This window comes from Arabidopsis thaliana, chromosome 2 (genome assembly GCF_000001735.4).
Source record: "Arabidopsis thaliana chromosome 2, partial sequence".
Lineage (NCBI taxonomy): Eukaryota > Viridiplantae > Streptophyta > Magnoliopsida > Brassicales > Brassicaceae > Arabidopsis > Arabidopsis thaliana.
Genome location: NC_003071.7, coordinates 13823026 through 13846872, shown reverse-complemented (window position 1 = coordinate 13846872; position 23847 = coordinate 13823026). Strand labels below are relative to the sequence as shown.

The window sequence follows — 23847 nt, the reverse complement described above, 5'->3', positions numbered from 1 at the left end:
AAATGATCATACTCCAGCAAAGTTTGATACATACCCTGTCCCAACTAGCTCAAAGAATCTTTCAGAAAATAAATGGTTCTGTTCAAGTAACCGATTTTAACCATTAACAGGTAGAGATTTCAGGGGTTACCAGCTCATACAGGTCTTTGTTTGACGAATATGTTTTAAGTCTCAGGTGAATGCATACTTCCAATGAGTGCAGTATAAACCTTATTATCTATTGTATACCCTTTCCTTTTCATCTCATCGTACAATCCAAAGGCTTCGTCTGATTTTCCAGCTTTGGACAAACCCGAGATCATCACCGTGTACGTAACAGAATTCTGGTCCAAACCCTTCAACCCCATCTCGCTAAAGAGCCTCATTGCTTCATCCACATTATCAGCAATACATTCCCCGTGTATGAGCGACGTGTAGGTATATGAATCCGGATCCATCCCATTTGCTTCCATGTTGGCCCTTAGTTTACGTGCTTCTTTTATTTTCCCTTGCTTGCAGTAAGCGTAGATCATCACATTGTACGTGATAGCGTTGGGCTGTACTCCCTTGCTGCTCATCTCCACAAATAGCCTCTTTGCCTCTTCAACGTTCCCTTCTTTGCAGTAAACATCGATCAAATTAGTATAACTAACCGTGCTAAGCTTCACACCACCCTCCATCATCCTGAACAGCCATTGTTTTGCCTCATCATACCTTTTCAATCTATTGAAACAGCTAGCAATCGTATTACAAGTGAAAACATCAGCTTGAAACCCTTTCTGCTCCATCACATCATAAATCATTGATGCTTCATCAACCATCCCTTTCCTGCAATACCCATCAATCAACGTATTAAACACCACCTGAGTGATATTAACTCCTTTACTTTGCATCTCGTTCATCAATATCTCAGCTGCACCCATTTCCCCTACCTTACACACCCCGTCAATAAGCGCCCCGTAGGTATAACTACTCGGCGAAAGTCCCTTCTCTGTCAATTCATCAAACAACAAAAACGCTCTTTTCATATTTCCCTTTCTACAATTCCAACTTATCAAAGAAGTATACACATGAACATCAGATTCTATTCCTCTCTCACGCATTTCATCGAACAGCTTCTCCGCATCACTCATTTTCCCATTCTTAACACTCAATTCCATCAAAAGCGTATACGTAACCTTGTTATACACCACACCATCCTTCTTCATCACCTTCAAAACCCCTTCCACACCCGAGAAATCTCTCTGTTTAACATAAGCATTGATAATAGTGTTGTAAGTATAAGCTTCAGGTTTAATCCCTTTAACAGAAAACTCCTTAATCAGCTTCTTACTCTTCTCAACTTCACCTCTTCTACATAATCCTTCAACCACAATCGTCAATGAATAAACAGTTATCTTCACTCCAGAATCAACCATTCGCCGGAAAATTTCCAAACAGAGATCAATTCTCCGTCGCTTCTTCGCCGCAACCAAAAACACAATGCAGGATCTTTCATCAATACTCAATCCCTTTTTAACCATGTAATCAAAAACCCTTAAACCCTCTTCAAACATTCCGTTATCAACATACACCCTAAATACCAAATCGAAAAACTTTTCGAAAAATTCAAACTTTTCTTCAGAAATGTCACAATCCACCATCGCTGATCCTAACTCCTCAACCGGACGCTTGTAAAACCCGTCGTTAACAACTGAATTCAGAAGCGATCTCATCTCATTGAACCTCCGGTTAGAATATAACCGGTGAGATAAAGTCACTACCGCCGTGAGATCAGGTTTGAGATTAGATTCGAATTCGCGAAGAAGCTTGAAGAAATCGATGCAGGATTGAGTGGGAAGAGTTGGCTCAGATAGAACGAGACGGGTAACATTTGAATTCAAATTGAAGAGGAGTGATGGATTCGATTGAAGTTTTCCGATGGTGGATTTCTCCACCAGGCACGCCGTGATTCTTCTGGCTGCTTCTTGGTCAGAAGAAAGCAAAACTGGAGATTTCTGATTCTGAGTTACAATGTTGAAGAGTCGCGAGAGTTTGCGAGAAGAAGAAGACATGTTCATGATTCACTGCAGAAGAAACTCAAGAGTTCAAAACTCTTCTTTCACTTCACTTCGCTTCGCTCTAAATCTTGGTGTTGGTTTAGGCGCCCTTGGCAGCAATACCAAACCCGGTTTAGTTAACCAATTTAATAATTGTACGCAGATGAATATGTCTCTTATTGTTTAAGCTGGCGATTGTTATTGTCTATCCAATGCATTAAATTTCTAAGTTTTCTCTCTAATGTCTAAAGAATGGCAAGTAAAGTTTTATCTTAATGTTCTTTTATGATATTTTCCCCTAGATTACGAGGATGATGCTGATGCTGTAGGAAATGAAACTAACCAAAAGAAACAGACAGAGACAAAAGTCACACAGAAACATACAGGTAGTCGGTTGTTTGTGTGTTCTTATTCATGTTTTTATATGCATGATGATTGATGACTTACGAGAATGTTTGATTGTATTCAAATTGATGTGTTTAATAATGAAGTTAACTTCTTTACATATATAACAAAACAATATCACTATACTAGTTTCCTACAGAGAAAACAACAAATGAAACTGCTAAAAAGCCAGCTTTTGAGAGAGTAGACAATGGGATTCCATATTTTCCTTTCGCAAACAAACCCTTTAGGAATGGAAAGAACAACATAACCACCAAAATACATGCACAAGCTTCTCCCAAACCCGAACCACCTCCTCCATGACTATAACTTGACCGTTGTAGACCCACGAAAACCCCAACAAGGGCGGCTAGATTCACCAAGACAATAAATGTGCCGGGCAAGAAATAAAGTGAGCCGTCAAATTCAGTTTTACCTGAGTTCGGACCATCATCTTCTCTTTGAGATGGTCCAATCCCAGATCCTGACATGGTTTCGACGGGCATAGTCTTTTTAGATACTAAGAACACGTTTTTCGAGAGTCCAAGAAGCTTGAGTATAATATCAAAGATGCTAAATAACCAACTACTAGTGGCTACTATTCTCCAAAATGACTGTGAGACATACCACGATTGTATGGAATGACCAAGACACATAAATTCCCATAGAGTGTAGAGACAGTGCATCCCCGCAAGTAACATTGTTATGCCAAGACAAAGTCCCTAAATCCACAAGGAAAAAGTATCAAAGATCAAAATTGAAATCTCCTTCTAAATTTTTCATATATATGATGACAAATAGAACAATATGATATTTAGTATGAATGACAGAGAAAGAGAGAGTTACCTTGGGAAATAAGGCAGAGTTGTGGAGTAGGCAATATGCAGGCAAGAGACAATAAATGAGCTCAGGGATTGACCTTACACAAATGGAAACGCAAAGATAAGCTACTCGCTGTCGAAATCTTAATTTTCTGCAAAACAATCCTAGCAACGGACTTTGTTTGTTGAAAAGAACTTCGATCGATCCTGTTGCCCATCGCCGTTGCTGGATCATTGCCTCCAGTCCTCCCGGCGGCATAGATCCAAGAAACGCAGGTGGATCCGGAGCAATGTATGAGCTAGTCCAACCTCTCGAGTGGATTCCGATACTAGTGTTCATATCTTCTGACATTGAATCGTATAACCAACCAATCTGCATGATTTATATGGTAAAGGTCCAGCTATTTTGTAAAATATCAAAGATGTAAGAGATTTAAAATCTACGTACGGTTTTGCCCCAGCTGGTTTGGGACTCGTAGTCACAATGTCCCACTTCTTGAGCCGCTTCTATGGAGTTTGTAAGTATATTTTGGGGATTTGGTTTTCTTTGTAATGCCTCAACAACCGATGTCACCATCTCTTTTGAATTCCCAAATCCACTTGACAAACTATCCTCAGCCAAAAGCTCCCCTGAAATAAATAGCAACAGCAACGGTGAATAATGAAATAACTCAAATATATAGTAATACACTACATAACAACAAAATTATTATGAATTGTATGTTAGATGAATATATATAGTTTAAAATCAGATAACATGAGAACATGGTTTTAATATACAATTGAAATGTTTAAAATACTTACTTGTAGCAACCGAAGAAAGACTTCCATTGTCTTCTAATTCGTCCGGCGATAAACCGTACATAACTCTTCTACTGTGGAAGCAACCTGAACCAACATTTATTGGTCCTTGGATTCCTGCAATTCCTCGTCCCATATACTAATTTTAACAAAGAAAATAAAAAGAAAGAAAGATTTAAGTATTGAACGATAAATAACATATTGAACCGATCGATCATTATAAACAAAAATTTAAAAAGGAGAAATCTTACTGATTTTATGACGGTGAGTTTGATGGTGTTAGAATCATAGAACTCTTGAGGGAATTGAACAAAAGCACAATGGTTTTGATTTTGTGATTTTTGCAGAAATATACACATTGCTTGTCGCACCACATCTGCTTCGTTTGCATACATGTCGCAGTCCACGTTCAACATGTATGGTGCATTTGTCATCAACCCTGACACTCTTGCCTGTTCAGTTCATCTCACACTCCATCAGATATTTAATATAACGATGCAAAAGAAAAAGTAAAACGACATTCATTGATATAGTTCGATATGGCTTCTCATTTATGATATATCAATTCTCATTGGTTTAGTGATCATAATTCATAAGATATGATTTGTTGGAAAAAAAAACCATAAGATACGTAGTACAACAAATTTAAAAAAAAAAAATCAAAGGTAAATTTTTTACTAATTTAAGTTATGTTATTGATGGATTTAAATATATACGAATCTAAACCATAATGATCAAATGTGTGCTTCATAAAAAACTAATCTGTGATCTCAACCAATCTTGTGATGGTCTGACTACAAAATTCACTGACCAGAAAGTTCATGGCTCCAGCTTTGTAATGATGAAGGTAGTTTGGTCTTTTTTCTCTTGAAATGTATACGATATGAGGGACCTCTTTCTCGTCTCCTACACCTCCTTTGTTCTCCCATACCACCTTCACATTAACAAGATTTCATGTAATTGTTTTAATTAACCCTTATTATGAATTGTAGAAATACCTTGATTATAGTTGAATGATCATTTGGTTTTGTGTTTGAAAAAGCTTCCAATTCATTGTCTGTGCCCAACAAATGAGAATCTCCGGTGGCATCTTCCACTTTCCGGCATAACTTCTCGTACTCCCTCTTTAAATTAATACAAAAACACAATTTCAACTAATTGTTTTTACCACCAAAAAAAAAACTAATTGCTTCTTTTTTTTAACCAAATTTCCTTTTATATATAATTACCTTCCGTATTTATAATTAAAAAAAAAACTGATTAAAAAAATTTGTAAATCTAAAGACAAACACAATCGCAAAATAAACAATCAAATTCATTACCTTAGTCATTTCCCAATCTCTACTGAATTCAGAACCCTCTGTTGCGGCAAAAGGGTTTAAGAAATACCGAAAAGGAGCTCTAACTTTAAGGTTATATTTTTTGCAGAAGGGAACCCAAATCTTGGCGAACTTAGAAGCTTCCTTGAGAGAAAAGTAAGTGAGAGGTGAGCATCCATCATCCGATACATAACAAGCAAGTTTATTCGCTGGATAATTCACTGCTAACAGCGAAAGTACGGTATTCACAACCATAATTGGCGGTTCTCGAACTGGATCTGCGGTGGGCACGAACATATCTACTGAGGGAAGATCATAAACCCTGAAATTTCAAGGTCAGCTCAAATAAATAGAAAGATAACATGGAAATGAATAATACGTCTTTAGAATTAAATTAAGATCTAGGTAGCAGCTAGTTAAGACTTTATACAAATTTATTAAGAATATTGCTTTTCATGTATTAATAAAAATAATATTTAATATTTGTGTATACACATGATTTCTGTTTAAATGAAAATGGTACCTTTCATCAAGTCTATCTGGATAGGGTTTAGTTTCAGCAGGACTCCATTTTGTGCAGGTACTAAGGAGCCACACGAATGAGAAACAAGATTCACAAAGGAAAGCCACGAGCCAAATGATGCCGTTTTGGCTCATATATAGGATTCGGTGCAAGAGAAGAGAAAAGAGAAGGCCAAGAATCGTGAGATCCACAGCTCTTAGAATATAACTTTTGTATGAAATGTTTTCATAAAGAGGAGGGAGAGAACAGCTTGAATCTGCCATGGGAGGAGCTTTCTTGCGATTTTTGAATATGTTTCTAAAGGGCTTAATGTACGTTATTATGTCTATGAATGCTTGTATATATAGTGCTTCTAACAAAGATTTAAGCTTTATACGCATGGTAAGGGTTAATGTTCCCTATAAGAAGGAAGCTCCAGCTTCATGACTGATCCCGAGAACAAGAAACCCTAAATGTCAAAGTCTTTGTTTCTTGTGGATGAAGTAACACGTTATACGTGGATTACGTTAAGAGACATGCATACAGCTAAGTTAATAGACATACCGCTACTGGAATAAGTGAATTACGTAATAAGTGGAATACGTTAAGAGACATACCGCTACTGTAATAAGTGGATTACGTTAAGAGACATAGCGCTACTTAATAAGTGAATTACGTAATAAGTGGATTACGTTAAGAGACATACTCTTAACGTAATAGCTGGATTCTGAAGGACATGATAGTGAGTAGCTTGTGTTCTTGTTTTAAAGCAATGATATATATTTCATGTTTAATTTGGTGTTGATAATTAAAAAACAATTTATATCGTTCTAAGCATTTAACACCAATAGCTAGTGGCATAGTCCGCATGTGTGAAATAGTATAGTTAATCTTATAGAATAATTTTTTCTCAGCATCAACCATAATCCAGATAATTAAACCACACTTTTCAACAAAACAAATAATTATTTTTTAATCTCTGCGAATTATTCTAAAACATCTTATCAAACGGAAAGAGGGAGTAGTGAAATCAATAGTTTAACCGGTTATGATAGAGACGCCAAGAAGGTTGAACTTCGTCATTATTGTTTTGAGTTAAGGTAATGACTACACACTAATTTACATGTTTTGTTTTCTATATATGACTTAAACATTTTAAATTGCAAGATCCTAACTTTTTTTTCTTTCTGACCGGGCATTAAAACAATTTAGTTTAGTCTTGTAGACTGTAGTCATACAACTCGAACCTAGGACTACATGGTTCACACTTATAAATTGGATCTCCATTTTTCTCATTTAATAGCTTGCAAGTTTAACAGTATTTTTTTTGAGAATCACTCTTTCTTTCTTTCTAATTCACAACTTAAAACTGCTTCAATTCACATTAGTTAATTATAGTTTTGGGCAAACATTTTGCACGCAAAATAAAGTTACATATATAGAATTATTAATTAAGACAATGTCATGGTAAACTTAGCGTAGTAACACAACAAACACATATCACCATACTACATTCAAACAGAGAAAACAACAAATAAAACTGCTAAAAAGCCAGCTATAGAGAGAGTAGACAATGGGGTTCCATATTTTCCTTTCTTAAACAAACCCATTAGAAATGGAAGGAACAACATCATTACCAAAACACATCCGCAAGCCTCTGCCAGACCCGAACCACCTCCTTCATGGCTGTAACTCGACCGTTGTAGACCCACAGAAAAAACAGCTAGAGCGGCTATATTCACCAACACAATAAATGTGCCAGGCAAGAAACAAAGTGAGCCATCAAATTCAAATTTAAACAAGTCTGAGTTTGGACCAACGTCTTCTCCTTGAGAGGGTCCAGACCCTAATGCTGACTTGGTCCCAGCCACAGTCTTTTTAGTGATTATGAACACCGTTTCCGAGATGCCAAGAAGCTTGAGTGTGATATCAAAGATGCTAAATAACCAACTACTAGTGGCTACTATTCTCCAAACTGATTGGGAGACTAGCCACGATTGTACGGAATAACCAAGGCTCATAAATTCCCATAGAGTATAGAGACAATGTATCCCAACAAGTGTGACAGTTATGCCTAAATAAAGTCCCTACATACACACACACAAATAATAATAATAAAACATTAAAAATTTCCTTCAAAATTAATTTTATGAAAGTAAATTGAACTTCATTTAAACCAAAACAGAACTTTAAACCTTATTATGAGTGTCAGAGAGAGAGTCACCTTGGGGAATAAGGTAGAGTTGTGGAGTAGGCAATAAGCAGGAAGGAGACAATAAATAAGCTCAGGGATTGACCTTAGACAGGTGATAATGCAAAGATAAGCTAATCGTTGTCGGAATCTTATTTTCTTGCTAAACAATCCTCGCAACGGACTTTGCTTGTTGAAAAGGATTTCGATCCATCCTGTCGCCCATCGACGCTGCTGGAGTAACGCCTCGGGTACTCCTGCCGGCATAGATCCAAGAAATGCAGGTGTATCCGGAGAAATGTATGAGCTAGTCCAACCTCTCGAATGTATTCCGATACTCGTGTTTAAATCTTCCGCCACTGAATCATATAACCAGCCGATCTGCATAACTTTCAATATTATAGAATTTTTCGAAACAATATAATATTATTTGGTTAAACTGAAAAGTGAATTATACGGTGTTTCCCCAGCTGGTTTGGTACTCGTACTGACAATGTCCCACTTCTCGAGCCGCTTCTATGGAGTTTGTAAGTATATTTTGTGGATTTGGATTTCTTTGTATTGCATCAACCACTGATTTCATCATCTCTTTAGAATTACCAAATCTTCTCGCTAAACTATCCTTAACCAAAAACTCCCCTTGATAGCAACAGCAAGGGTCAATAAAAAAATGTTTTAAATAACGCTTTGAAGATTTTTATGAAAGACTTACTTGTAGCAACTGAAGAAAGACTTCCATCAACTTCGAAATCGTCTGGAGATAAACCATACATAACTCTTCTCGTGTGGACGCATCCTGATCCTATATATATCGGTCCTTGGATTCCCGCGATTCCTCGTCCCAAATGCTAAATTTAGCAAAGAAAACGACATATCATAAATAACAATGTATTGATTAGAATTATAGATAAACAAAATTTAAAAGAAGAAATCACACTGATTGTAGGACGACTATTAGCTCGGTGCTTGAATCATAGAATTCTTGACGGAATTGAACAAAAGCACAATGTTTCATATTTAATGATTCTTGCAGAAGTATACACATTGCTTGTCGGACTACATCTGCATCATTGGCATACATGTCGCAATCCACGTTCAAGATGTATGGTGCGTTTGTCATCAACCCTGACACTCTTGCCTGTTCAAATTCATCATATCATATGCTTATCACATTTTCGGTACAACAAAAAAAAAAAATACACTATATAAGATGTGAAACTTCAGAAAAAAATAAGAAGAAAAAGAGAGAGATGTGTAAGAAAATTCATTAACCAGAAAGTTCATGGCTCCACATTTTTGATTATGAACATAATTTGGTCTTTTCTCTCTTGATATGTATATGATATGAGGGATCTCTTTCTCGTCTCCTACACCTCCCTTGTTCTCCCATACCACCTTCACATATATACACATAAAACAATTAACGTGTGCGTATATAACTATAGTTAGAAACTTGATTGTTTTTACTTAAGGAATTTTTTTTAAATACCTTAACTAGAGTTGAATGATCATTTGGTTTTGTGTTTGAGAATGCTTCAAAATCATCTTCTACATCCAACATATGAGAATCTCCGGTGGCATCTTCCACTTTCCGCCTCAACTTCTCGTACTCCCTCTTTGTATTTACACAAAAAGAAAACATCAAGAAATTTCTCAATACATAAGATGAAAGACTAAGAACAAATCTTCAGATCATGTGCAACTTTATTAGGTATCTCAATTGTTTCAAAACAAGAATTTAATCTGTAAATAAGCACAATAATATTATTTGTAAACATAAAAATGTCATACACCTAAAAAATAATCAAACCCTTTTTACCTTCGTCTTTTCCCAGTCTCTATTGAATTCATAATCCTCTGTTGCGACGCTTATAGGTTTCAGAAAATATCTAGAAGGAGCTCTAACTCTAGTGTTGTACTTTTTGCAGAACGGTACCCAAATCTTGGCGAACTTAGAAGCTTCCTTGAGAGAGAAATAAGTGAGAGGTGAGCATCCATCGTCCGACACATAACAAGCTAGTTTATTTGCCGGATAATTTACAGCTAACAGCGAAAGCACGGTGTCCACAACCATAATCGGTGGCTCTCGAACCGGATCTGCTGTGGGCACGAACATATCCACCGAAGGAAGGTCATGAACCCTGAAATTACAATATTTTATATGCCAGGTTAATGAATTACGTAAAAGATAACATAGAAATGAATATTATCTTGATGATTAAACTAAGGCTAGGTAGCAAACTAGCTCAGACTTTATACAAAGTTAATAACAATAATGATTGTATATATGCTAAAAATAATATTTGTATATATGATTTATGTGTAAAACGAAAATGATACCTTTCATCAAGTCTATCAGGAAAGGGTTTAGTATCAGCAGGACTCCATTTTAGGCAAGTAATAAGCAGACATACCAAGAAGAAACAAGATTCACAAAAGAAAGCCACGAGCCAAACGTTGTCGTATTCGCTCGTATGTCGGATTCGGTGCAAGAGAAGAGAAAAGAAAAGGCCTAGAACCGTGAGATATACAGCTCTTAGAAAATAGTTCGTGTATGAGATCCTTTCACAAAGAGGAGGAAGAGAAAAGCTTGAATCCGCCATGGGAGGAGCTTTCTTGCAGTTTTTGGATATGTTTTCGAACTTCACATCGATGAATGCTTCATGCTTGTATATAAATACGCATGTGGGAAACTCCTAATTAATGTGCTAAGAGTTAATGATGATTCCCTATAAGCAGGGAAGCTTCACCTTCGTGAAGATCACGAGAACAAGAAACCTAAAAAGTCAAAGTCTTACTTGTTTCTTGTGGAAGAAGTAACGTAAGACATTGATGTTCATGTTTTAAAGCAATGAAATTAGTTACACGCATTTATTTGATAATTAATAATAATTTTAAAGTAATTTATATCATTCTTATTATATTATCAAGTAGTGATTTAGCTTGATTATAAATTCCAATAAGTGAAAGCAGAAATTGTCTGTCTATCTAGGATTTTAATTTAATCAGTTTATCATTATAATGAATCATGTATGAAATAAAACCTGATGACGTTATTTTCTCTTTAACACATTGATGGGCTGATATTGGGCCTTAAACTGTCTCATCTTATTCGAAACCCAACCCACATTAGGGTCTCTGATAAACCACCCAATCTCCCCCATCTGTGCTTTTTTTCCCCAATCTTCATAAGTCATAAGAAAAATCTCAGCAATTGTCAAAATTTTCCAGCAATCGAGAGAGCAGCACAAGAGAGCATAGAAGGACCGATTGGGGATTAGTTAGCGTGAAAGGAGATCCTAGTAGCAGCTATGGATAGAGAATGGGGTTCCAAGCCTGGTAGTGGCGGCGCCGCCTCCGGCCAAAACGAGGCCATAGATCGCCGTGAGCGTCTCCGTCGTCTTGCTCTTGAAACCATAGACCTTGCTAAAGATCCGTATTTCATGCGAAATCATCTTGGAAGGTATGTTACTGTATTTATGTATGCTTTGTTGCACGAGTAAGTAGCAGATTCAATTGTTGGATGATCAACCTGAGATTTATGAATACTGTGATTTTACCAACTTCATCTACATTTTTGCTCCGTTTTGAGTTTGATTATTCATATGTGTGATAGCTCTTGAGTTTGTTTGGCTGTTGTTTCTAGAATTAGGTTCTTTTTTTTAATTTTCCCCTCATGCCACTAATTTGATTTTTGGTGTGTTTTTATGTTGTGCAGCTATGAGTGTAAACTATGTCTAACACTGCATAACAATGAAGGAAACTACTTGGCACATACTCAAGGTAAGAGGCATCAGACAAACTTGGCAAAGAGAGCTGCTCGAGAGGCTAAGGATGCTCCTACTAAGCCGCAGCCACTCAAGCGCAATGTCTCAGTTCGCAGAACAGGTAATAAGTTGTTTTATTTTCTATAATTATAATACAGCTTTATTCCCATTGTTGATATCAAATCTGCCTAGGCCTGGAATTGGATATAATGGGAAAGTGATTGTCTAGAAGTAATAGCAAAATTGTATATCTTTGCTATTGAGTACATAGATTTTACTTAATTGATTGCTTTAAAGGGTTTATTAATAACTCCATTTTATGTATGGTCTTGCAGTTAAAATTGGTAGACCAGGGTACCGGGTTACAAAACAGTATGATCCCGAGCTGCAACAAAGATCTCTTCTGTTCCAGGTAAGCATCTAATTGTTATTGTTGAACTTCAATGATCATCATTAGAGACTTAGCCAGAGTAAAATCTCACTGTGTCTGTTTACTCCTCAAACAATGTTTTACAGATTGAATATCCTGAGATAGAGGACAACATAAAGCCAAGACATCGTTTCATGTCATCTTATGAGCAGGTGAGTGTTACAACTCCTTGTCTATGTATCTCATAAACTCTTTCTTTTCCTTCATACTGAATAGTTTTCTTCCTTTTTTTTTGTGTGCAGAAAGTTCAACCTTATGACAAGAGCTATCAATACCTTCTATTTGCAGCCGAACCATATGAAATCATAGCTTTCAAGGTATGTGTTTTTTTTTTCTTTTATTCGTGACATTTACATTCTACAAGTCATCTGGGATTATAGCTCTAGTAGCCCAACATATCTTGGTCGAATTGTTTACTGATATTGATGGTTGTGTTTTCGCATTGGTTTCAGGTTCCTAGCACAGAGGTTGATAAATCAACCCCAAAGTTTTTCTCTCACTGGGATCCAGACTCCAAGATGTTTACAGTAAGTGCTTCTCATCATAATTCTCATAAAGCCATAAGCTTAGTTTCTTTTCCGAGATTGGATAAGTTTTGTGTTTGGATTAATCAAAATACTGACAAAGAATGTAATAAAACAGCTGCAGGTGTATTTCAAGCCTACCAAGCCAGAACCAAACAAGCCTCAGTCAGCTGTTGGAGCAAATGGTCTTCCACCGCCACCACCACCCCCGCCTCATCAAGCTCAACCGCCACCACCACCTCCATCTGGTTTATTCCCACCGCCACCACCTCCAATGGCTAACAATGGTTTTAGGCCCATGCCACCAGCTGGAGGTTTCGGACATCCTAACATGTGAAAGAGAATCCAGCGAAGCAGTTTAAAAACACAGTACTCTGATCATGGTTTACTAAGAGAGACTTGCTCTTTGACTGAAAAACAAATCTGTTTTGACATGGATTCTCAAAGCTGTGATCTCTACGGATGTATTAGCTCTCTAGATACCTTCTTTGAGTTTCTTCTATCTGCTTCTCGTATGTACCATTTTGACAAGATTGTTTTCCGTTAATAGTACAATTAGCGTTGGCGAAACAAAATTCATTTGTTATATATCGGTTAACTCTTAACCAAGTCTTAACCCAATCTATCAGTCCTATGACCGGCCATGGATATTTCATATTTAAATTATTTCTAACGATGATCAAAGTGGAGTATACCACGTCACTCACCTTTCGACGGGGGTAATCATGTATTTACACATTCTCATCAGTGTCTCTGAAATTCAAAAGGGTAAAGAAGAGGGAAAATCAAAATATTAAAATCCCTAATTCCCAAATTATTTTGAATTTTCTCGGATCCACAAAGCTCCGGTGAACCCAACAAACGCATTTTCTCTCATTGAGTTTATACAAGCGGAGAAGTTCTGTCATGGATGAATCCTTAACTCCAAACCCTAAGCAAAAGCCAGCTTCAACGACGACTCGAATCCAGGCTCCGACGAGTCCCTTCTTCTTGGGATCTAACGATGACAGATTGGAACGGGAACAAGCTCGAGCCGCAAGAGCCGCTGCTAGCCGTCGTAGGTCTGTCATTTTCGCTCGTGGGTCTCAGCCTGAGACGGAGTCTGATCCTTGTTTCGACAAACAGCAAATTCTCGAGTTGTTTCAGAACTGTATCAAATTAGCCAGTGAAAACGTAAGCAACTACTTTCTTCTGTCTTTTTTTCCCCCATAATTATAGCAAGTGAAAAAGGAAAATTCGTGGCTAAAAGTCCTTGTCTTTGACCTTGGTCTTGGGTAAATATGCTTCTGATGAGATTTACAAGTAGCTTTTTAATCACTATAATCTTTGTTTAGCTTTGCAATTTAATTTATGTTATGTGGGTTTTGTGTTAAACAGAAAATCAATCAAAAGAATACATGGGAGTTGAATTTGATCGACCATCTTTGTGAGATTATCAAAGTTGAAGATGAGAACAATACAGAAACAAATTTTCAAAAGGTAAGCTTTCGATTTCATTCTTCTTTGGCTTTTTTAAAATGCTGTTAAGACGTTTGAGAATACACAAAAACATAAAACTGAAAGGAAAAACAAGAGTTCAGAATCATATTTAAGACATATGTGTTCGTCCAAGTCAGGCAAGTTGCACTCTTGAAGCTGGAGTTAAGATTTACTCAATGCGGGTAGACTCTGTTCATTCAGAGGCATACAAGGTCTTGGGTGGAATTACCCGAGCTGGCCATGATGACGGTGGAGGTTAGATTAATAACCTTACACACAAGAAACTATCTTATCTTTAGTACTTGGTTATAACTGTCAGGGTAAACTTCAACAGACAACATGTAGCTTTATCTATTTGTGGAGATATTTATTCACTCATTTTTGTTAATATGGTTTGCCAAACTAGTCTTGAAACTCATTAGGTAAACAGATGAATACTTTTCTTATTGTTTTGACTTCTACACGAGAATTTAAAATCTCTGAAGAGGGCTATGCAATGCATTGAATTTCTTTCTTTAGCTCTAATTTCTAACGTAGGTACTAAAGTAAAAAAAGTTCTTATATTCTTTTCTGATATTTCTTTCATGAACTAGATCACGAGGATGCTGCTGGTGCCGTAGAAAATGCAACTAACCAAAAGAAGCAGCCAGAGAAAAAGGTAGTTCATACACAAAATCTAATTCTGGATTTAATAGATGAGACTATTTACTGATGTGTTTCGAACTTTCAGATATCGCCTTTATCAACACTGGAACCTTCCTTTGATGCCCTTAACGTGAAGAAATTTGATGGTATTTGCTTAACTTAACGTAACTCCCTTTGTTCGTTTGTGAAAGTAAGTTATGTACGACAATAATTTATCTTTCTTTTTTCTTTCCAGTGGCATTTGCAGTGGATCCCCTTTATCATCAGACTTCAGCACAGTTTGATGAAGGTGGAGCAAAGGGCCTGCTGCTAAACAATTTAGGAGTCTATGGAGGGTGTCAAGTTCTATTTGATTCACAAGAAATCCCTGGAAAGCTTGTTTCGTCTGCAAATAAGCATGACAAATCAGAAACAATTGATCTATCCTTTGTTAAAGGTCTGGCTTTACTGGCTGATATGCCTCGCTCTACCATTGTACATGTTTTATTGCATTATGCTTTCTCTGATGTTGTGGTTAAATTTGTAGAATGTGTGGAGCAAATGGTGCTAAACATGCGAAAGAAGGATGAGATTGTACCATCTCTTCGGGCTATAATCAATCAATTTGATGAAGAGAACCAAAGACCATCTGACACGTTTTCTTGTGGTCAGCAGACGACCGAGTCATTTGATATTTCACATGGTAATGATGCTAGCTATGCCGACGATGATGAAGGATATGAGAACTTTGGAACTTCTTTTGATTATGAGGGTCAATCCGGTGATGTTGATGAAAACTTTGGCCCCAATGAAGCAGAACCAATATATTCAAATTTTCATGAGGTTATTACCATCGCTCTTCTAATAATCTTTTTTCTTAATGAATTTTATTTGGTACTGAAAACCTAATGTTTTCACTTTGCAGGAAGTTGAACCAGCCTCCCTGCAAGACATGGATTCAGATGACAGACTGGAGAATGTTGATGACTATCTCTTTTTGTCGTTGGGAATTTCATCTAAGCAAAATTCTTGGGCAGGTCCTGATCACTGGAAGTATCGAAAAACAAAAGGTATGCGCTTATATCTCTGATTTCAAGAAATAACATAAGTCCTCTTAGTTTTCGATTTTCTTCTGAGGGTTTACATTCTCTGAACTCTTTTTGCAGGTCCAGATGTTCAACCTGCTTCAGAAATTAAATCCTCTCCACCAGCGAAGAAAACCAGGAAAAAGAAGCAAGCAGAGCCTGAACTAGATTTTGCAAAAGCTTTGGAGGAAGAAATGCCTGATATTTTTGCCCCTCCAAAAAACCCAAAGACTTTACTTCTCCCAGCAAGTAGAACCCCTTGTCAAACGAAGCTTCCAGAGGATTGCCATTATCAACCTGAGAATCTAATAAAGCTATTTCTACTACCGAATGTGATGGTATGGCTTGCCAAACACAGACCAAGTCACTAGTTTGCTATTATTTCTGTGTTTTTTTATCTTTTCTTTTCCATTTTGTGTCATCTTTTCTGAATTTACTCTCCTGAATGATAACAGTGCCTTGGGAGGAGGAGAAGAAAAAACTCAGGTAACACTTCCAGTCATTAAGAAAATCATCACTTGTTGGTATCCGTGGCGGTTTATGAGGCGTATAACAGTGTCTTTGTTTTCTTTACTGATATTAAATTTCCGTAACAAAGGAAATGGTTTCAACAATTTACCACTAAATCTGTATTGGGTTTCTGAAAAAAAAATATTTATGTTACACTTGTTTTGTTATGTGCATATTCCAGGTGAAACTTCAAGACAGCAGCCTGATGATTATGAACATGGGGAATCCTGGGGAAATGATAATGTTTATGATGATGATGATGGCCCATTCGATGATAATGAAAATGATCAAAGTGATGCAGAGGATACCAACACATTAATCTCTCAGCCACGCCAGGTATGATAGATTGATCTGCATATGGTTACAGCATTACAAATCATTTTAAAAGGCTGTAGCTATCTATCTTAGGAATGAAACATTGTTGTAATTATCCTACACAACTCATGCTTTAGGTCAACAAAATTGATGTCCAATACGATAAAGCTTCAAAACAAGTTGATGTGCAAGTGCTAAAGGAAACTCTTTGGGAGTGTCTTCAGGAATCTCATCAACCTCCAATTCAGGTTAACCAATATACTCTGATTATCTCTCTTATGATTTACATGACTCATTCGTGTACTTCACATCAGCCAAGTTTTGTCAACATACAATCTAGAATTCCACACACATACATTCCTGTTTAGTGCAGTGCACCTTTTTCTTATGGTTCCATGCCGAAACTAACCCAAGGATGGCTTTTCCTTCTTTTCTGCCCATTACTGTGATGATATTAACAGAATCTGATTGTGCAGGATGAGGAACATCAACAAGAACCACCTGAAAGTAGATCTTTCAAAGTGCTATTGGCTAGCTTCCCAGATGATTGCCAAGCAGCCGAGAGAACCCAAGACATCTCACCACATCTATGTTTCATCTGCTTGCTGCATTTGGCGAACGAGCACAATCTCAGCCTCATTGGTTCTCAAAACTTGGATGATCTAACAATACACCTTGCCTGAAAGAAAAGTGAAGATAGACCAAAAGGAGAAGCCGAGTGTTTAGAGAGTGCCTTTGTGCTCATCACTATGCCTAATAAGTATGTTGTAGTTCAATGTAATGACTTGATTGTGTTGTAACTTTGTTCAAAATCCACTAATCCTTTGTTGTTTTGGTTACATGTTTTCATTCCATCTGATTGATTTATCTCCATCAGAAAACTTAAATACAATAGTATGAATCAAATTCACAGATACACTGAAACTTTTCTTTCGTGTGATAAGAAATCAAAACCTTTGGTGTGTCCTTAAGCAACCTCAGTGCCGCTTTTGGATTTAACAGTTGACTTGGTGGCTCCATCTTTGTATCCTTTCTGACGAGCTCTCTGTTCCCACATAGAAGTCAGCTTCTTCTGCTCCACAAGTGCTTTCTCCGCCTTCTCTCTTGCTTCTTCACAAGTCTCCATACCCGAGTTACACTTATCTGCCTCCTTTTGGTAAGATGATGTTATCTTCTTGGCCTCTAGCAGACCCGTGTCTACTCGTTTGTGTTTCTCCATCGATGCTGCTTCACGCTGCTTCAGTTCCTCTGTTAAAAGTTCAGCGTAGTTCTTCTCTGTGTCTTCGTTCACCTCTGGATCACGCTTTGCACAATCTGCGCATCAAAAGACAAGATGTTCTTAAAAGACTCATTTACTAAAAACATAGTCAAGAGTTTTCTTCCGGGAACTCTTTAACTGATGAATCCAATTGACAGAGAAACTCACCAGTGAATGAACCATTGCTGAGTCCTGCAGCAATATGAAAACAAGTAAAAAGAGTTAGGCTTTTTATTTTTGGTATCATCCGAAAAATACACATATAGTAGATAAAGAAGTTTGTAGATAGTAAAGAAGCAATGATCACAAGGCATTGTGGACAACCATATCAACCTCCATGAATTCATTAAGAGTGAATCACATACATGGATAAAGATAAAGATAAACACAGAGTAAACCACATACACTGCTATTAGAAGTCACAATGACCAGAACAAGTAAACCAGAAGCTAAATCACAACACAAGTCAGATCTCAAAGACTCAAACTTGGTGTTTAAACAAGAACAGCAGCCTGCAAACTTCAAATCTCCATGACCAAAAACTATAGCTTCAGATATACTTATCAAACCAAATAATCAGAGAAACAAAACAATTCTTGTAGATCTACACAATTCTTGTCTATCTATCTGCATAGAGATTCAAACTCAAAATCCCTCATCAAGCTAAAGCATGCAATCTGGCAACTCAATCACCAACTACTACTAAACAATACCAAATATGAAAAAGGTACTAAATTTGCTCTCGTTGTCTCAGGGAAAATGAATAAACTTTAGAGCCGATCAAGCAAGATCCAATAAAGGGAAATAGTGATTACCAGTTGGGATGGTGAGAAGAGGCAACGAAGAGCAATCACAGACGCAAGCAGAGCAAGAAGTGGCTGAAACGGCTAAGGCTTCCGTGAGGTGCCAGTAGAGCGGTGGACCAAGTATGTAGCCAATCATGCTGAGGGCCAGTAAAGCTAGTCCCACCTTCAACGCTGCCGTGTGCTTCGCCATTCGAGATCCGCTGATCTGGGTTTTTACAAAAGATTCCAAATTTGAGCTGTTGCAGTAAGGAGAATTGGATTTGAGTCTCTCTGATGGAGAGTATGGACTCTTGCACTCAGATTATGGTGTCGGTGGAGATTCAACTGAATGGTTTTCTATACTTAGGTATGGGACCAATAAAACAAAGTGTAAGTTGAGACTTGAGTTAATGGGTGGACTCTTTTTACTCGGTGATGTTTTTGACTTACAGATACTAATTTTCTAACTACGTTGAATCCCGAAGCTGTGTAGAGACATATCTATGACTTTATGTATTGACTATTGAGGATGTGTCTAAGGAGGATCCTCCTTATAGCGTTACAAAAGTGCTACTTATTAGATAACGTTAGGCGATGGAATTGCTACTTTGTTGCAAGGAAAATATGACTACAGGAATCTTTCTTCTCAAGAAGATGAGAATCTTTAGTTTGGGTTTATTGAGAGTGGAGCAACTAATGCTGCAATGGTAAGCTTCTTTTTTTGTCTCTTCTTCTGATTAGGATTCTGACTTTCAAATACAATCCTTCCCAGGAGCAGCGACATGTTCATTTGATGCAAACCCAACAGGTGGTTTCAATGTTTCTGTCTCCACAGATGATTTGTTTGGCAATGATACTGATGAGGTGCAGAAGAAAAAAAGACTCAAGATAGGAATGAGGAACAGACAATGGGCAGTATGAAACTTTGTCTTTGGATACTGATTGTGACAAAGGTGTATTTCTAAATAGGGCATGTAAAAAAATTCAGAGGAGATCAGAAGGTGTAGCAGAAAACCTGAAACTCTGGGAGAGCTTGACATAGCAAGCGGCAACAAGATCAAAACCAAAATGCTCTTTGAGTATTCAAATCAATTGTATTAAGTTTTCCCTATACAACACAATATTTCTCAAATCGAAGTGACACAATAATTTCACGTATAGACTTTATTCCCAACAAATAATTCACGATCAACCATACATTGGATAAAAGAGAATAGACGTCTAAATTTAACAACCTACTCTCAGTATAGTGATGTGTAATATCTTTCCCCATGTGTTTAAGCAAAGCTTCTTTAATGCTATTCCAAGATGGAGCAAGGCCAGTGACGTTTCCACATTGCAATCTCTTCTTTACAATTTAGCTTTCGGATTCCTCCATAGAACCCGTCTTCTTCGTTACCTTCCTCTTTATGATCTCTCATGATCATCGTTCTTCTCCACCTTGATCCGACTGTGTACTGGTTGAATTCCAACACTACCGTCTCTGTTTTTACCATTCATCAACACTTGACAATTTAGTACAACATGTGAATGCAAAAACTCGTTTAACACATTATCAGTAGACAAAGGTTAAATCAAGATGCAAGTGGGCAGAGAGAAATCCCAAAAATTATCTATTTCGATGTGATTTCTACTTTTATGTGGTCATGCAATGTGCCAGCAAAATGATAAAAATAAGAGATTTTTTTGGAGTGATAAAGAGACAGAATCATTGTTGAGCCCCACACCCATTAGTAATGCAAATTCCAACGATGAGGACATAAGTGGAGGTTTCAACATCAACTGAAGACACACATTTATCAAAATGTCAAGGAAAATCAAGACATATCATCACATTATCATCATCATTTGTCGTTTTGGGACCAATCTTAACAAGAAAAGGCATTGCTTGAATTGGCTCTCTTCAATGTTCACCCTTTTCAACTATGTTTTGGGAATTTAATGGACTTTATGAGCTGAGACAATGAGTAATGCATAGAATATGACAGCCAATTTTAAAACAACCAACCAAGACTCCATTTTTTAACCACAGAAGATGAAGATGAAGATGAGAACTCACCACTAAGATGGCAATGGCAATGGTTATGATCTCCATCACAGGATTCCAAGTGGCGAACAAGACCATACCACCATCCTACACAACAACATCACACAAGCTTTTTTCAGAATCAGATTGCAAGTTCAAACCAAAAGCATCATATTATTATTATTTACCATATGGGAACTCTTTGTTCCTTCTCCACTGGATTTCGATGTGATCTCCAGGTTTCAACTCTTTTAAAGAATCTGATACATGGAGAAGATGAGGTGATGCATCAATGGGAGCTGCTCTTATTCTATCCCATGTCACACCCTTTTCAATCGCAGATGCTCGTCTACCATGTGGTGGATACCTAAACTCCCCAATAAACGTAAACTTATGATGAGAAATAAGAAAATTTGTTAGCGTCAAATGTGGACATTAGATATTTTATACCTGGCTTGGAACGTATCCGTGTGAGTATCATAGCTGAGCTCCGCATCATAGCATGACAACATGAACCCTACATGTCCATTCTGCTCTTTCACCAAAAAAAAGCCTCTTAGTACTTTAATCAAATCCATAAAGCAAAAATGGAGCAACTATGTTTATGAAATGATTACCTCACGGTTGTAAACTTGAGCTGGGAACCAAAAACGACCTGTTTCAAGGGAGAGGTAGCAGCTCATGCTGGAATCAAGTGGCAGAGAAGATGCATATCCCCTCCTTTGTTTATCCTCTCGGAAAACGGATGAAAGAGATCGGATCAGAGAGATGATTTTGGCAAAACCAAGATTCCCAGTTTGATGATGAGGAGAATCAAGATGATATGTGGAAGAGGAGATATAGCATTGCCACTCTCTGTGAGCAGCAGGGCCAAGGATTTTGCCCCATTTGGTCTTCAAATGTTTCTCCCATAGATGATCACTAACACATCTCTCCCTCAAGGAGCTACAAACCCTAGCCATGCTGCAGAGTCCAGAGGGTGGAAGAAGGTCAAGAATGCAGTCAAGAGCCAGCTCAGGGAGGTCAAGAACCGACATTTGGTCGATCACCGGAGAGGCTGGATCGTGTTTGGTCTGATGTAGGGTGTTCATAAAGGGATTCTTGATGAAGTAGAAGGAGAGCAAGGTTTTGGTTTCAGATGCCCATGGAGGAAGAGAAAGAGATTTGGTAAAGAAAAAGAAAGAGAGACAAGTGATGAGAAAGTAGAGAAGCATTTAGACAGTATTATTGTGCTGCCTTTTTGATTTCTTGTTTCTGAGAGTATAAATAAAAGAAGAGGATAGATGGATAGCCAATTGGAATTGGAGGATCACCTAACCAACTCATGGACACAATAAAATATTCTTTATCTCTCTCTCTCTCTCTCTCTCTCTCTCTCTCTCTCTCTCTCTCTCTCTCTCTCTCTCTCTCTCTCTCTCTCTCTCTCTTGTTTTGGAACTTGAAATTGAATGAAGTTGCCAAGTTGTTAAAATCAAGAGAGAGAGAGTGTGTTGGACCCACAAAAACCCAGATTACAGGAAAGAAAATGCCTTAGAAACAAAGCCTAAATTGAAGGGGGTTACTTATTAAAGAATAAAAAGAAGAATTTATATAGAAAAAGGTCTACTTGGTGGTGGTGGCATTGGGATTTCCAAGGACAGTGGGAGGAGATAGAATTGGATCTGGCCAGACACAGAACAAAAGGTTCACTGAACCTACAATATTAAAAGTGAAGGAAAACTATATTATAAAAACATAACCAACCAATAAAGAAGAGGAAGAAGAAGAGATGGGGATGACCTTAGTAGTAAATAAACAATTATGCAAAAATAGTAAATAAGCAATGATCACAAGTCATCCTAAACAACATTATCAACCTCCATGAAGTCATTAGAGTGAATCCTATAAACCAGATTAAGGATATAAGCATACACCGCCATTCGGTGTCACCACGACAGCCACATGAAGTAAAACAGGATGCTCAACCACACCACAAGTCAGAGACCTCAGACTCAAATTTGTTTAAACAAGGAACAGTAGCCTCCAAAACTTTAACATCTCTAAGATCTTCAAAACTATAGATATCAAAAACTGATCATTGCCTACTTATCAAGCCAAATAACCGGAGATACTACAACAGTCAAAAACAATGCAAAATTCTTGTTTATGCAGAGAGATTCAAACTCATTCCCTAATCAAGCTAAAGCAGCTCAATCACCAGAAACTAAACCAACTACTAATCATTCCTACTTTCAAATTGCTAACAATACCAAATATGAAAAAGTAGTAATTTTACTCATTTTCTCAGGGGAAAGCAGTAAACTTTAGAGCCGATGAGGCAAAAACCAATCAAGGGCCATTGTGATTTTACCTTTGGGGAAGGTCAGAAGAGTCTGCGAAGAGGCGGAAACGGCTGAGGCCTACGTGAGGTGCCCGCCGGACTTTTAACGCCACCATACGAGATTCGGCGATCTGGGTTCCAAATTCGAGCTGGGATTTGGTGGAATTTTAGCTGTTTGCAATGGCGAAAATTGGAGAACCCAATGGATTCGAGACTCTGATTTTTACTGTTGCACTCAAATTTTGACGGTGGTTCAATTTTGGGTAAAGTAACCCATAAGAATTAAGAAAATGTAAATTGAGTTAATATGCTTTTTTTAGTTTTTTACTCCGTCATGTTTTGACTATTTTACTCCAAAAGATTCCGGAGCCAAATTCCGACTAATCTCCAGAGGCATGTGGCGGGTAACATTCACAGTCAGTAGTAAATACTATCCATAATTCAATGTGACAAATTCTTTAAAATGTTTATTCTATCCAAAGTTGGGGATTGGTTTCTAGCTGATTTTGCTTGGCAATGGTACTGACTCATAATAGGAATGGGGCAACTATGGCAAACAAAACCCCCCATACTAGACTTCTATGGATGTGGAATGATTTCGCAAGTTTGGCTAACTCAAAAGACCCCTTAATAATCAATATTCCTCTGGGCCCTGGCCATGCAATGAAATGTCTCTCACCTTCAGGTC

At 37.5% G+C, this 23847-nt stretch overlaps 7 protein-coding genes and 1 non-coding gene across 13 annotated transcripts; 2 read left to right on the top strand and 6 right to left on the bottom strand.

The window, feature by feature from the left end:
- Positions 1-164: 164 nt before the first annotated feature.
- On the bottom strand, positions 165-2093 carry AT2G32630 (Pentatricopeptide repeat (PPR-like) superfamily protein; the record flags this gene model as incomplete). Its single annotated transcript, NM_128822.2, has 1 exon — positions 165-2093. Exon 1 carries the CDS (start codon positions 2037-2039, stop codon positions 165-167), a length of 1875 nt encoding a protein of 624 aa, NP_180822.1. The 5' UTR covers positions 2040-2093.
- A 354-nt stretch (positions 2094-2447) lies between these two features.
- Positions 2448-6186, bottom strand: CSLB02 (cellulose synthase-like B). Of its 4 annotated transcripts, none has more exons than NM_001336407.1 (10): positions 5867-6186; positions 5347-5665; positions 5023-5148; positions 4836-4958; positions 4276-4476; positions 4028-4163; positions 3672-3853; positions 3249-3596; positions 3030-3124; positions 2448-2886 (listed from the first exon to the last, which is right to left on the bottom strand). In NM_001336407.1, the coding sequence occupies exons 1-10, from the start codon at positions 6127-6129 to the stop codon at positions 2853-2855; spliced, it is 1827 nt and encodes a 608-aa protein (NP_001323767.1). In that variant the 5' UTR covers positions 6130-6186; the 3' UTR covers positions 2448-2852. The 4 variants fall into 4 exon arrangements, with proteins under 4 accessions (NP_001323767.1, NP_001323766.1, NP_180821.1 ...); NM_001336406.1 differs by having other exon boundaries at positions 2448-3124; positions 3249-3321; positions 3401-3596; NM_128821.2 differs by having other exon boundaries at positions 2448-3124.
- A 1046-nt stretch (positions 6187-7232) lies between these two features.
- Positions 7233-10756, bottom strand: CSLB01 (cellulose synthase-like B1). Its single transcript, NM_128820.3, has 9 exons — positions 10377-10756; positions 9856-10177; positions 9526-9651; positions 9309-9431; positions 8974-9174; positions 8749-8884; positions 8494-8675; positions 8070-8417; positions 7233-7932 (listed from the first exon to the last, which is right to left on the bottom strand). The coding sequence occupies exons 1-9, from the start codon at positions 10637-10639 to the stop codon at positions 7360-7362; spliced, it is 2274 nt and encodes a 757-aa protein (NP_180820.2). The 5' UTR covers positions 10640-10756; the 3' UTR covers positions 7233-7359.
- Positions 10757-11114: 358 nt separating this feature from the next.
- On the top strand, positions 11115-13328 carry AT2G32600 (hydroxyproline-rich glycoprotein family protein). Its single transcript, NM_128819.4, has 7 exons — positions 11115-11499; positions 11755-11924; positions 12139-12215; positions 12320-12385; positions 12476-12550; positions 12686-12760; positions 12876-13328. Exons 1-7 carry the CDS (start codon positions 11348-11350, stop codon positions 13092-13094), a joined length of 834 nt encoding a protein of 277 aa, NP_565747.1. The 5' UTR covers positions 11115-11347; the 3' UTR covers positions 13095-13328.
- Positions 13329-13530: 202 nt separating this feature from the next.
- On the top strand, positions 13531-17583 carry EMB2795 (condensin complex subunit). Its single transcript, NM_128818.3, has 13 exons — positions 13531-13930; positions 14135-14236; positions 14374-14491; positions 14830-14894; positions 14967-15027; positions 15117-15317; positions 15408-15703; positions 15786-15930; positions 16027-16283; positions 16401-16431; positions 16637-16791; positions 16908-17018; positions 17247-17583. The coding sequence occupies exons 1-13, from the start codon at positions 13664-13666 to the stop codon at positions 17451-17453; spliced, it is 2016 nt and encodes a 671-aa protein (NP_180818.2). The 5' UTR covers positions 13531-13663; the 3' UTR covers positions 17454-17583.
- AT2G32580 (transmembrane protein, putative (DUF1068)) lies at positions 17556-19448 on the bottom strand. Of its 2 annotated transcripts, none has more exons than NM_128817.5 (3): positions 18844-19448; positions 18197-18220; positions 17556-18084 (listed from the first exon to the last, which is right to left on the bottom strand). In NM_128817.5, the coding sequence occupies exons 1-3, from the start codon at positions 19022-19024 to the stop codon at positions 17738-17740; spliced, it is 552 nt and encodes a 183-aa protein (NP_565746.1). In that variant the 5' UTR covers positions 19025-19448; the 3' UTR covers positions 17556-17737. The 2 variants fall into 2 exon arrangements, with proteins under 2 accessions (NP_565746.1, NP_001189658.1); NM_001202729.1 differs by having other exon boundaries at positions 17602-18084; positions 18193-18220; positions 18844-19437.
- A 164-nt stretch (positions 19449-19612) lies between these two features.
- On the bottom strand, positions 19613-22210 carry AT2G32560 (F-box family protein). Of its 2 annotated transcripts, NM_179860.2 has the most exons (5): positions 21457-22210; positions 21290-21369; positions 21028-21206; positions 20873-20947; positions 19613-20296 (listed from the first exon to the last, which is right to left on the bottom strand). In NM_179860.2, exons 1-5 carry the CDS (start codon positions 22051-22053, stop codon positions 20112-20114), a joined length of 1116 nt encoding a protein of 371 aa, NP_850191.1. In that variant the 5' UTR covers positions 22054-22210; the 3' UTR covers positions 19613-20111. The 2 variants fall into 2 exon arrangements, with proteins under 2 accessions (NP_850191.1, NP_001323563.1); NM_001336405.1 differs by having other exon boundaries at positions 19884-20947; positions 21457-22209.
- Positions 22211-22243: 33 nt separating this feature from the next.
- On the bottom strand, positions 22244-23472 carry AT2G00860. The gene is made up of 2 exons (NR_143693.1): positions 23190-23472; positions 22244-22533 (listed from the first exon to the last, which is right to left on the bottom strand). It is a non-coding gene; the product is annotated as an uncharacterized misc_RNA (transcript).
- Between the last annotated feature and the right edge of the window lie 375 nt (positions 23473-23847).

Bases quoted from the DNA above. Each gene is read 5' to 3' on its own strand.
- CSLB02 (NM_128821.2), bottom strand. From the start codon at position 6,129: ATGGCAGATTCAAGCTGTTCTCTCCCTCCTCTTTATGAAAACATTTCA. The intron at 3,854-4,027 runs GTAAGTATTTTA...TATTTATTTCAG, and splicing joins TCTTTCTTCGGTTGCTACAA to GGGAGCTTTTGGCTGAGGAT. The intron at 3,125-3,248 runs GTAACTCTCTCT...TTGTGGATTTAG, and splicing joins ACTCTGCCTTATTTCCCAAG to GGACTTTGTCTTGGCATAAC.
- CSLB01 (NM_128820.3), bottom strand. From the start codon at position 10,639: ATGGCGGATTCAAGCTTTTCTCTTCCTCCTCTTTGTGAAAGGATCTCA. The intron at 9,175-9,308 runs GTTAATGAATTT...GAATTTGAACAG, and splicing joins GTGGAGCCATGAACTTTCTG to GCAAGAGTGTCAGGGTTGAT. The intron at 7,933-8,069 runs GTGACTCTCTCT...GTGTGTATGTAG, and splicing joins ACTCTACCTTATTCCCCAAG to GGACTTTATTTAGGCATAAC.
- AT2G32600 (NM_128819.4), top strand. From the start codon at position 11,348: ATGGATAGAGAATGGGGTTCCAAGCCTGGTAGTGGCGGCGCCGCCTCC. The intron at 12,386-12,475 runs GTGAGTGTTACA...TTTTGTGTGCAG, and splicing joins TCATGTCATCTTATGAGCAG to AAAGTTCAACCTTATGACAA. The intron at 12,761-12,875 runs GTAAGTGCTTCT...GTAATAAAACAG, and splicing joins CAGACTCCAAGATGTTTACA to CTGCAGGTGTATTTCAAGCC.
- EMB2795 (NM_128818.3), top strand. From the start codon at position 13,664: ATGGATGAATCCTTAACTCCAAACCCTAAGCAAAAGCCAGCTTCAACG. The intron at 15,704-15,785 runs GTTATTACCATC...TTCACTTTGCAG, and splicing joins TATATTCAAATTTTCATGAG to GAAGTTGAACCAGCCTCCCT. The intron at 15,931-16,026 runs GTATGCGCTTAT...CTCTTTTTGCAG, and splicing joins GAAGTATCGAAAAACAAAAG to GTCCAGATGTTCAACCTGCT.
- AT2G32580 (NM_128817.5), bottom strand. From the start codon at position 19,024: ATGGCGAAGCACACGGCAGCGTTGAAGGTGGGACTAGCTTTACTGGCC. The intron at 18,221-18,843 runs GTAATCACTATT...ATATTGCTGCAG, and splicing joins TCTTCTCACCATCCCAACTG to GACTCAGCAATGGTTCATTC. The intron at 18,085-18,196 runs GTGAGTTTCTCT...TTTGATGCGCAG, and splicing joins CAGCAATGGTTCATTCACTG to ATTGTGCAAAGCGTGATCCA.
- AT2G32560 (NM_179860.2), bottom strand. From the start codon at position 22,053: ATGCTTCTCTACTTTCTCATCACTTGTCTCTCTTTCTTTTTCTTTACC. The intron at 21,370-21,456 runs GTAATCATTTCA...GTGAAAGAGCAG, and splicing joins CTCAAGTTTACAACCGTGAG to AATGGACATGTAGGGTTCAT. The intron at 20,948-21,027 runs GTAAATAATAAT...GTTGTTGTGTAG, and splicing joins GAACAAAGAGTTCCCATATG to GATGGTGGTATGGTCTTGTT.